The sequence below is a fragment of the Takifugu flavidus genome, chromosome 9 (assembly GCF_003711565.1).
Source record: "Takifugu flavidus isolate HTHZ2018 chromosome 9, ASM371156v2, whole genome shotgun sequence".
NCBI lineage: Eukaryota > Metazoa > Chordata > Actinopteri > Tetraodontiformes > Tetraodontidae > Takifugu > Takifugu flavidus.
In genome coordinates, this window is record NC_079528.1 from 5,772,744 (window position 1) to 5,784,985 (window position 12,242).

Below are 12,242 nucleotides of genomic sequence, written 5' to 3' on the forward strand. Positions count from 1 at the left end.
GGGATTTATTTTTTATTTGTATTTAAAAGTAAATATTGCATGCTTTTACTTTGAAGCTTACAATGATTGTATTTAAAGGGTGGATATTTGGAGATAAATGGAGATAAATGGATTGCTTGTTCCACCTGCTAACAAACAAATGAAACCGTCCAAACAGCGAACTAACAGGCAGAAAAAGCAGAGAATGCTTTTGGGGTTTCTGCCTTGAGGTTGTCGCCATGGTGATCGATGCCTTCCTCTTTAACTTTAATGTATGGAGCGCTCACCTTTTATGTGCAGTTTTCCATCCTGTCCTCACCGTCCAGAATCTGTCTTCCAAGTGTAGCACCGACATGATAATGTGAAACATCCCAGAAGTGAAGAAAAGGAAAAATATCTTTGAAAAATGGGAAGTGATTCCAAAGGCTGTCAAGTCTCCCTCTCTCTTCCTCTCTCTCTCGCTCTCTCTCTCTCTCTCTTTCCCTCTCTCTTTCTCTCTCTTTCTCTCCCCCCCTCCCCCCCCCGCAGCCGTTTTCCATTATCAGTGCCCAAACCAGCTTGTTAAAAAGAGCAAAACTCAAACCGCAGTTTTCAAAATTACAGAATTCCATCATAAATGCCCAACTCTCCCTGCGGCTATACTGGGTTCAGGCTTGAGGTGAGACCAACATACTACAACTCAAACACACAACCACACACACACAACCACACACATGCTATATGCTATACGCCAGCAGAAACACCAAAAGGTCAACGCAGCGAACCAATTGCTGCAGAGTGCGTTATTGGACGCTTCAAACGTGCACACATTTGTCATAGGAACACCACGGGGTTATACATTCTGTGTAAACATGCAACCTATATTCGCACACGTGCACGCAAGGGTGCCGTCATAATCCTGTGGCTATATTGCCCTCTTCTCCTCAAAGAGCCACTGCCTGCATCAGCCAAGGCTGCTGCATAGCAACCGGTCAGACGGCCTTAGCAACGTCAACACTGTGTTGAAAATGGCAACAAGTTCGACATCAAAATGTTTGTTTTATTCGCCACTTAGATGCCGAAAATGTCGTGCGCTTCAGAACTGCTTTGGTCGTCTGCAGATCCGCGTCAGAGGCTGAACCGGGCCACACCGAGGGCCCGAATCAGCTACCGAATTAATGAGGTTTCCTGCGTCCGTTCACCGGTGCGAGGCCTCACCCTCACCTCACCTTCTCCAAAATTCTGTAATTGTTCTGGTCTGTTCCTTCATGTTGGTGAGCGTCCACGTTCAGTGGGCACTGGAACACGGAGCCGTGGGCCGGCGGGCTGGTTTTCCAGGGGCAGCTAATGCTGAGATGAAGCATCTGACACAAGGCTGAAGAGTTAGAAAAACAGCAATCCACAAAACCCCTCACAAACACACACACACACACACAGTGGAGTTTTATCCTCCATGAGTAATTCTATGTTTTGCTTTAAGGGAAATTGGGGCACTTTGGCCGTAATTGTTCCAAAACTGCCAGCTAATTACGACCTTCTTGAAAACAAAGCGAGCAGATTGGATGTGACGTTCTGCTGCGCCTGCAGAATATAAACACCCTGTCGCACTGGCTGAATCCCAGTAAAACCTAATAACAAAAATAACCGCGTCAGGAGCGGTGCCCCAACGGAGCGGGAAGCCGCGATCACAGATACGTGACTGCTGACCTCCAGCGCGGGGAGGCTCGGGTTTGTCTTTGGCAGCACCAGATTTCAAACCTGGTTCAGTTCAATTCGACTCCAGTCACCTCAAGGTCACCACAAAACCACAATAATGGAAAAATATGAGAGAACTGTTTGATATGTCCTCCCAAAATGCCCTGATGTAGACACAAAGCTGCATCGGGATGATATAGTGATGAATTTACAATATTGAAGGAAAAAAATTATGTGAAATCTCGATTTATTATTGTAAAAAAAATTAGAATTCACCTGGAGGTCAGTGCTGGTTTTCAGCAATTCTACAAATTTATAGATTTCTGGAACTATTTGATATTTGAGGTTTGGGGTGCAAACACCTGGGAGGAAAGGTTTTGGTCCAACAGCTCAGATTTAGTTCGTAAAAAAAAATACAAAAATAAAAAAAAGCTATTTTTGGAAGGAGGAAAAAAAATGATGTGATGAGTTTGAAAGTATCTGATTGCGAAATAAGTGCAGTTTGAGAAAGGCAGCCTCCTTCCAGTGAGGGATGTTACATGGCAGGTTCTCAGCGGCTGTCTGACGTCCAGAGAACATGCAGGACGCACCTTCTGACTGATGATGTTGCCTCCTCTCAGAGGAGCTGGCAGCCGCCCTCGTTGTTGTTGGCTGACCAGAGCCGAACGTCTCTGCTGACTGGAAACAAACGCTCCTCTGCCCTCAGCTGAGCCATTTCAGGGCCCGCGTTACAACGTAAGTGAATTAGCGAAGTGAAATTCACTTCTCACTAAGTACTAGTCGTCGGATTAGTGAACATTTTGTAATTTAAAGTGGATTTTCTTCTAAACCGCAGCGTCAAACTAGCCAAGGAGGAAAAGATGATAATAACAGATTTTTTTTTCTTGATTGTTTTGAGAGTTACCAAGAGTCACAAACAAGGTGGAAAAGATGGAAATGTATGATTAAATTGGCTTAAAAACTCCAAATTGGAATATTTAACAGGGTGCATGGAGATGGCTAATAACAAATAGCGACAGTCAGGGAGACTTCATAACATTTACCCTGAGCAGCCTTTGTGGGAGGCCAGTGTGGTTCACCAGAGTAAAATATGTTAAGACTGTGTGTTTTTCCAGCCGTGCATGCGGAGCTGGAAATTTCACATGTACAGCATTACATAAGCGTTCGAGGAAAATGTATTTCAAGTATTATGGCATCCGTCAGACAATCAGCTGCTGGCAAAAAGGACAGAAATGGAAAACCATTAACCAAGCAGGAATTAATGAATGTGTAGAGGGGGGAGGGGGGGGGGGGGGGGGGTAGAGAGTACAGCATCAGAATCAGCTCCAGCCTGTCACAGTACATGGATTTCAATGGAGCATACTCACCCATATTCCCACTATCTGTCATGATGATTTGAGAAGAATGGCAACTACAGCTGCCTGAAACAAAATCCCTCATCGCTCACTTGTCCTCTGCTTCCATCTACTGAAGAAAATGTGGAATTAAACTGTCAGAAAGTGATTAATTACCATTACCATTAAAGGAAGCAAATATGGAGTGACATGGATCGCGAGTATCATTTTGTTATTTGAGATATTTATAGTATTAGTGGGTCTTCTCTGCAGCAATGATCTTTTTAAGGTTGATAATTAAAAGTCATTAAGATCATTTGTCCATGTAGACCATTTATGAACAGTCACGGTGCATAAAACAGTAATCTTCTGCTTACTTTTTGCTTTGTTTTCAGATTTTTAACTTGACCGTCAAAGTTCCACAACACTACTGGCTTTAAAAACACCCCTCTGTTGGAATTACAAGGACAAATATGACGCATCATCCAAAATATTTTCAATAACACATTGACATTGAATCTCTTGACTATATAAACTATCTTTCTGTCTTTAAACGTCGCACTGACTTCACTGTAAATTCTATTTTTACCAATAGAGGTCACTGTTGTTTCAAAGTGATGATTTTGTCATTACTGTTGTTAGAATTGTTTTGGTTTATTTTACTTGTCTTTTTCCATTATTTACATTTAACCCGTTAACCCAAAATTTCAAAACCTAAAAATAATTTATACTTGGTAGTAAGAGATGTGCAATTTATTTGGCTGATTAAACCTATTAATGTTAAGAGAACAGGACCCGAACACAGGCCAGGACACAATGGTGGAGTGGTCAGACAGCTTTATTTACAGGGGGGGAGAAGCACACAAAGAACACGAAGGCAGCCCTCCAGGCCTGCATGGCACCCAGGGCACGGGCGCAGCCCACCTGGGCACAGGGAGCAGGAGCGGCCCTCCAGGAAACACAGAAACATCAGGGGACCGAAGCGTCCTCTCGGACCGCCGGCGTCTGCCCTTCCCAGGTCTACCCGTGAGTCCTCCTGGACTGCAGAGAACTCGGGAGTCCGGCGCGGCACGCTCGCCCGTCCAGCAAACGGTATGAAGACCCCAAACGTGCCCAAGAGACACGGAAGGCAGGAGCAGCTCCCCACAACTGCAGGAAACTCAACACACGACAAGGGAACCCGAACAAACACCCACACAAGACAAACAGACACCCTGGCACCGACAGGCAGGCACAACCTGCTTAAATAGGCAGCAGATTTAAATTGCCTACAGGTGCCCCTGCCCGCAGTGCCAGCTGCCACCAATTGTGCTCCATTCCAACCCCTGCAGGACAAAGCCAGACACAACCCAAAAACCCCAACAATTAAAATGTATAGAAATGTATTATGTCAGTGATCTATATAGAGGGACATATTATAAAATGTAATATAATTATGATGTTCAAATAAATTACCTATTAAAAGAAATAACGCGTTCGTCGATGCAAAGTGCTGTAATAACACGTAAACACCGCGAGGTGGCAGTGTTGGCTCATAAAGTCCAGATGAGCAAAGCGATTCGTACCGCAATACGTCCGAAACTAAAATGAAATGAAATAACAAATAAAAGAAATGTTATTACATTTTTTACTTATTAATTTATTTTACTAATAACTTATTAAGCAGCTCTCGCATCCTCTCTACATTTTTTTACTACCACTTTAAAGAATTTGTCAGTATTTCTCATAGTACCAGTATTAACAATAGTAGTTGCTTCTTAACTGCATCTGCTGTAAAACATTAGTTTTATTATCATGCTGTATAATATGATTTATTAAAAAATGTTGTTATGGATACCATTTTTATTATTGTTGTTATCATTATAATATCGGTGTGGGTTTTTAATAATTGAGTTCTTATGATTTTAGTTCCTCTCCCCCAAAAAAAACCGCTCCAAATTTGTCCGCCACCCTCCCGCTCGCTGATTGGTCGGTTCGCTGATTGGCCTCTCTTCTGATTGGCTGAAAGTTTCCTCCTCGCGCTCCGCGTCGAGCCCTCCGCTGTTGTTTCGCCTGCGGCTGAAATGTTGGACGGCGACGCCGCTGCGGGCTGCGCCTTCGGAGCGGTGATTTAGCGGATAATTGCGCGGCGAGTCGGCGGAAAACACGCGCTGTTGTTCGGAGCTGCGCGTCCTCGTCCTCAGCCGGAGCCTTTTCCACGCGGCTGTCATTCACAAATACTACAGCCTGACTTCTGCCCGCTCACGTGTTTGACCTCACCGACGTGTTTTCCACCTTTTCCACTCCATTTTCCTTCATTTGCATTTATTACGCATTTTTACTCTGTGGAGATATTTTTTATTTTTTATTTTTTTGAGTCCCGCGGTTGCAGACTCGCCTCCTCGCGGTTTTTAGATTAATTATCTTTTAAGAATTATCTCAATCTTGTGAAGTTGTGGTGTAGGTGCACGGGTGCAGATAACCGGATTCATCATCAGGGCTGGGAATAGTTACAGTAAGTGAACCAGCTTTATAATTATGTCACAAGTGTGCAGATTTATACTGTTTCAGCGGTTGTAACTTCATATTAAGAGAAAAATGACGTGGTTGCAATGCTTCATTAACGTCAGGGGATTTAGATTCATTGTGTGTGGATTCCTTTTCAATTGGGATTCAGTTAAATTGAGTCAAGAAACCTGCCTCTCGTGATTATTGCGTTTGTGGGAAGAAAAACAACAAAAAGAATAAGATCACTTGTCAATTCTAAAGAATCTATTGATTTTGAGCAGCACTGGACTCTTTCCTGTCAGGTCTGAGATTGACAGACAGCAGTCAGAGATAGAGGAGAAGTCTCAGTAGGATCAGATTTATGTGGTGGATTTGAGATTTAAACCACTGAGCAGGTGGATGGAGTCAAGCTTTAAGGAAAACAGCGGGGCTGGTAGCACCCCTGGACTCCTGGACTCCTATTTTCGATCGCAATCTGCAAATATCCTAATTTCTTCACCCTCCCCTGCGACGCATGTTGCTGCGTCTGTGCTCTCCAGCTGTCAGACAGTCGACAATTAATTATGCTGTAATCTCATCAAGCTGGAATCAGTTTTGACAGCAGTTCAAGGAGACGGACACGAGCGGAGCTGCTGGATGTGAAGGCTGGAAAAAAAACTAATCAGATTTGGCCAAAACAGCTCCTTTTATTTCCTGCTGCAAATAAGTAATTGAGCTGATTTGTGTGGAAATCTCTGAGTCAAGCATAAAACTGTGATGTGTCCTTTCAGGTTAAACCGACTGAGGTTTGTCCCTAAAAGTGGAACCAGGATGGAGCTTTTCCTGGTGTTTGCGCTGCTGGAGATGGTTCTGATGTCCGCCGGTGCGAGGGGTGAGTAGCAGTACGGCGGGATGCGCTGTGGGGAAGCCTTTCCAGGAAAATGACCCGATAGAGGTGCATGTCCGGCTGTGTCGCTCCTAGAACCCATCGGAGTTCATTTGATTCTCAGGTTGAAAAGTCCAAACCCAAACGAGGGCTGACGGCTTCACGCTGTCGTGTGACCAAATCTCTAGTTTAATGGGGAAAATCAACAGACCGTCGGGAACCTGAATCAACATCTGATTTGTTCTGGGAGGCTGAACGAGGCCGTCAGAACCTTCGGTGGGTTCTCTCTCCTCTGAAAGCATCGCAGCTCGCTGGGAGCCGAGCTGCTGGGGGCCCAACGCGGTGGGCTGCACTTCAACGACGCCTTCAGATCGTCCGTGAACTTTTGACTTTGACAGGTTATTCAGTTACTGTCAGGCATCCACCAACCTGCCAGGCGGCCGTGTGCTTTTCCGCTCCTTGGTTACTTTGCTGGCTGATGGGTTTCTTTCATCCCGGTCTAAATCAAAGCGGCGGAGCCCCCGTTGGCCCCCGTCAGGCCCCCCGTCGCCTCAGCGGCGGAGAAAACGGGGCGCCGGCATGTGAATGAGAGGCCGCTCCAGCCGGCGGACGGTCGTGGGGTTGGCGCCCGCTCCAGACATCACACCAAGGACGGGTTCGCAGCGGGAACAAAGCAGCATTGAGCAGAGCAGGACCGGCCGGCGCGCAGACACGGGCCTGAAAGTAAACACAGGCCCACAGACTGCAGAGATGAGATTAGATTAGCCTATTAGGGATGTTTGCTGTGCTGGGCCACAGCATCCCCCCCCCACACACACACACCTCCCCCACGCTCCTGCAGCCCGTCAGTGTAACCAGAGCCTGCTGGGGGGGGCGGGGGTGCAGGAGCAGAAAAAGAGCCCTCCAGAATTATGATAAAAGAGGAGGACAAACAGGGATGGGGGGGATTCTGGACCACATGACTGCGTGTTTGTGCCGGCCGTCCGCTGGGAAACACATTTTGTAGCTGTGATGCTGTCGGGGGGGGGGGGGGGGGGGGGAACGGCGCCCCGTCGCCACCGCGGGGTGTTTGGGTCAGACGGCGATAAGAGCTTTACAAGCGAGGTGATGTAACTAGCTTAGCAGATGGCAGTAAAGGTGAGGGTGGTGCATGTGACGGGGACGGAACGCTTTATTCATACAGGCGGAGGCACCAAAGGGGCCAAATCCTCTCTTTATTTATAAAATCGATGGATGATCCGACACCAGGAGCAGGAAAAATATTCCCTTTAAATGACACGCAGTTGATACATTTGCCTTTTTGCAGCGTTGTGTGTTTTTTTGCGTGTGTGATACCGATTAGGACCCAAACAAGCAGCTGAAAGAGATCAAGTGCGTGTGTGGATGCGACGGATGCTCGCTCGGGTTTTGGTTCTGGCCTGAGGTTTGCACCGTGCAATTATACACTTGTGGTTTCAAATTTGCCTGTTGTGAGCCCTCAGCGTCTCTCTCATCTCCGCCACGTTTATAGCACGTCGGCTAATTAGTGGCAGCTTCACATTCCTGCCATTTTTAAAGCACGATATGTGAAGACTCACATTTATGTCCCAGACAAATGCGGATACCGAAAATATGCGGTAACAGTAAGAAGTTTTTAAAAAAAAGGAAAGATGCTTTGTACAGGGTGATCTGAGGATCTCCTAAGTGGTCCTGTAGGGGGGTTCCAGCGAAACATGGGACGTGGTTTCTCTCTAATTTCATCCATACGTAAAAAGGACGGCGACCAAACATCTAAATTATTATCATATGTGGGGGTCCCTGTGGCAAAATCTTATCATATTGGGGTCTAATTTGTCAGTTAAAGGATATTTGATGGGTGAGAAGTTCAGGGAGCTGCTGAATTTTTAGGTTTGGGATTGAAAACATGAAACTTTTGTCTCTGCTGTTGTGCACGGTCGAATTAAAGACCCAAACAGGCAACGGCACCAGCGCACAGCCTTTACTATCATCAGTGTGTTGAGCAGCCGTCCAGGATTGTGAAATTAGATCTTGTAGCATGCACCATCGATTGAGCCATGATTTGCATCAGTGCTATTTTTAGAAGCTAAGTAGAGAGTTTTTTTTTAAAAATGAAGTCACTGAAAAGGAAAATTCAGTCACATTGTGTGAAGTGTAAACAGCCGCATGCAACGGGGAGACGCTAGTGAGCGTGCACACACATTCTTGCGTCCCACACATTCATTACCGTGGAAGGTAATTAGCACGCTAACGCCAGCAGAGATATGCAAGAGAGAATCACAGGCACACAAATGCAACAGTTCACGCACAAACAGCTCCAAACAGCCTTTTTTTACAATGTCTTTAATCCCTTTGCATAAAGACAACTGATGATTATTTTATGTGAAATGTGTCAATATCATTTTAATTAGATCACTGACGTAAACTGCATTTTTTTTTTAAAAGTATAGTCATGACAACGAATGCAGTGGCAGCCCAAATCAAAAAAAAATAAATAAATGAAGGAATGAAGACGATTTAAATGCATTCTTTACCCCTTGAGTAAATAATTAAAACTCAGAAATCACCATAAGTGTGACAGATGACGCACTAATGCCTGGAGGTCATATTCATCAGGTGAATTTCACACTGATTTTCATGTCATCAGTGATTACAGCATTTTTTTTTGTTAATAATAAAAGCGTCCGGCGCGGCTCGGGACAGGAAGAGCTCTGTGTCCTGATGGGGAGAGCAGGCACCTTCCTCTTGCTTAAGTAAACAGCTGCATACCACAGACAGATGCAACTTTACCTCATTGTAAACACACAGTCATCGTCTCACATCGGTGACCCCCCCACCCCCACCCCCCCGTCCCTGATGCGTAAGCATGCAGAGCGTCCTAAGTCGCAGCTTACCATCGTAAATACCATTTGACATGCTGACGAGCATTATATGGACTGATGGCGCTGGCTAGCATCTGTCCGTCAGCCTCGGTCGGCAGCTGAACCCACACCACAGGAGAGAGACGGTGTATTTCAATGTTTAAAAACGATACTTTCCCTCTGGAAGAAATGGGGGAAATTAGGGCAGGAATTTTTTTTAAAAGGGCACTGAAGCCTGATTTGACTCTTAATGAATGAAGATGCCTTTTGGGGTGTTTTGGGGACATGCGGCGACCATCAGCCCTTCCGTGGAAGCGTGTCATTGGTAATTACATACAGATTAACAGACAAAAGGCCTCTTCAAAGGGCACATATGACTCTAGGAGTTCCTCTTGTTAAATCCTAATGTCAGGGCCAAATGTTGCCTTGTCAGGTGTTTGGAAAAAGTGCACTTTAGCTGAAAGGTTTTTGACGAATATCAGACATATTTGTAGGCTCGTTATCATTTTTCCTGTCTTCCGCCTGTGTTTTTCAACGAAAATATGATAAAAGGACTTTTCAGATGCAGGCCGCCCGTGTGTCTGGGTTTGGGGCTTCCAAATATAACCCAGGGAATGTTGGGCTGTGAGGGTCAACCTTTCTCCCTGGCACCCTGCTGTGCTCCCAGAGTTTTACACAGCCCGCTAATGCTAAAGGTTATTAGCCCGCACGCAGATAAACTCAGTGTTTGCTTTGGCTCTCCTAACGGTGGGGCAGTAATGGGGCTGTATTGACGCTCTCTGTGGGGGTGGTCAATGTGTCACGGGGATGTGAAGTTGAGTGTGTGTGTGTGTGTGTGTGGGTGGATGCAGCAGGTTAACAAGATAAGGTAGAAACAGGCACTTTAGGTTTACAATAGAAGAGGAAATAGTGACTTTTTACTGTGACAAAATCAGTTAATGGCCGTTAAGGCTGGATAATAAACCCCCCCCCATCTTTCTTTGTCTCTCAGCGTTGGGTTGGCCGTGGCGCCACGGTGCCATATTGTGGTTTCAGTGGGATTTGGGGGGTATGTTTGGTGTGTTACAGCGCTGGGGGTCAGAGGTCAACCTGTGGACCACGGAGGGGGTCAGAGGGACCGTGTGCTTGTCTGCGGTTCTCCTCCGGGTCTCCCGGACCGCGGAGCAAATTGCCGAGCATCACTTCAAACATTCCGGTCCTTCCCACAGGATATCTTAAATTTAATGCCCCGATAAAATGAGGAGGTTGGAAAATCACTGATGACATTAGAAGCACAGAGCAGGTTTCTGTGAAGGGGCGATAAGATGGATGGGTTCTCCTAAAAAGGAGTGAAAGGTAGTGTGTCACCCCACTAATTATCTGTTCTTCATCACCCCTGCTTCTATCTCTGCACGGCCTCTTGTGCCTGTCACTGTTTTTATCTGAGCTTTTAATTCCTCTGCCACTTTCTTTGTCTCCGCTGCTTCTTTATCTCCCTCCTGTCCTGTAAGCAGAGCCTTTCCAGCTATTTTATCCCCCACCTACCCCCCCCCCCCACACACACACACACACACACACACACACACACACAGAGTCTCCAGCTGTTTTTTCACTGGTGGCGTTACAAATGAGATGTTGAAAAGTGATCGCTGGGACAAGAGACACAGACCCTTGTTGAGCTTTTTTTTGGGGGGGGGGGGTTGAGCAGGGCCGCGTCTGTCTGTGTCTGTCTGTCTACTAAAAAAGGAGCAGCATTCTGACTTCAGTATGAAATGTGATTGACGTGTGATTGCGTTTTGGACAGTCAGCAGCCTCTCTCTCTCTCTCTCTGTGTGTCTCTCTGTCTCTCTCTCTCCCATGTTGTTTTTAGACATGCAGATGACCTTTGATCCCGGGAAGTGGAGGCTGATCGGGGCAGGATGTTAAAGGGGACAGCTTTTGGAAATACTTTTCCCAGCTCTGATAACTTTTAGCTGTGGCAGGTTGAGCTTGTGTTGCAGCCAATTCTTTAATGTGAGAGGGTTGTGCTGCTCTATCTGATCCTGTTCTATCCTAACACACCCCGGAGTGACTTTTGCTGGGTTACGTCATCAATGGAAACGCATAGAATGTCGGGCTCGGTGGGAAGTTCTCCGATTTTGTCACATATTGCGCTCCTTTATTGCTGACTTCTAAACTAAAAAAAGTTGCCAGATCTTTCAAAAGTGGTAGTTCTCAGTGCGTTAAGCTCCTCGGAGGAACGTTTTGACCCGTAAGTTTTGACTTCATTCATCAACATGACTTGACTCAACTCTGAAATGTATTAAATGCCCATGTGTGTCTACACCGCACAAGAACTCCCCACAGATGAAAGCCAGAAGTTCACAACCTCGAGTCTTAGCTGGCGTGTTGTGACACAGTGTTACTCAACTATTTCTGATCAGCACATGAAACCAAAGCGGACGCTTCGTCCCGCGCCGGTTAATCGTTTGCAAAGCTGCTGGGGTTTTTTCCACAAATTTCACCCATTCTGTGTGTAATAACATAAACACTCTTCCTACATTAGTGCGAGTGTAATAACCCTGATGGTGCAGCGCTGGTGCGTGGCTGCTAAGCCAGGTTTCCCACTACGCGGCCCGTCCCCACACCGCTCCTCTCCAGCGTGGGTATTATCCACGCTAATCCCTCTATTGTGCTGGCACCATTAACGCGCCGGGACACAACGGGCCCATTCTTCCACATGTAATTAACAAAGGTACTTATGGTCTGCTTTCTGGGATTCGCCAGCAGTGTTGGTGGAGCTTTAAAGAACCCAGCAGGGCAGGGGGGGGGGGGGGGGGGGGGGGGCTGGGCCTTCCACATCCCCTGGTGCTGTGGAGGAAGCTTGGTGATGTAGCCAAGCAGCTAAACTGGATTTTTTTTCTTTAAGTGCTGTTTTTGATGCTTTTTGCGCATGAATGTGCAACTAAATTAACTGTGTCGAACTTCGGAATGCTCCCCAAACGCTCGTGAAAAACGTCCTAAAGTTACACGTGGTGTAAAATTGAAGCAAGGGAGGATTTCTTTTATTTCCCTCACTCTCTGCTT

General features: G+C 46.2%; 1 protein-coding gene across 1 annotated transcript in view; it reads left to right on the top strand.

Annotated features, from left to right (window-relative positions):
* The first annotated feature begins 5,019 nt into the window (after positions 1 to 5,019).
* Positions 5,020 to 12,242, top strand: part of fgfrl1a (fibroblast growth factor receptor like 1a) — a 44,201-nt gene continuing 36,978 nt past the window's right edge. The window contains exons 1-2 of the mRNA XM_057043295.1: positions 5,020 to 5,481; positions 6,245 to 6,345. Of these exons, the coding sequence (XP_056899275.1) occupies positions 6,285 to 6,345 (61 nt within the window). The 5' untranslated portion in view covers positions 5,020 to 5,481; positions 6,245 to 6,284. The remainder of the gene's footprint in view (positions 5,482 to 6,244; positions 6,346 to 12,242) is intronic.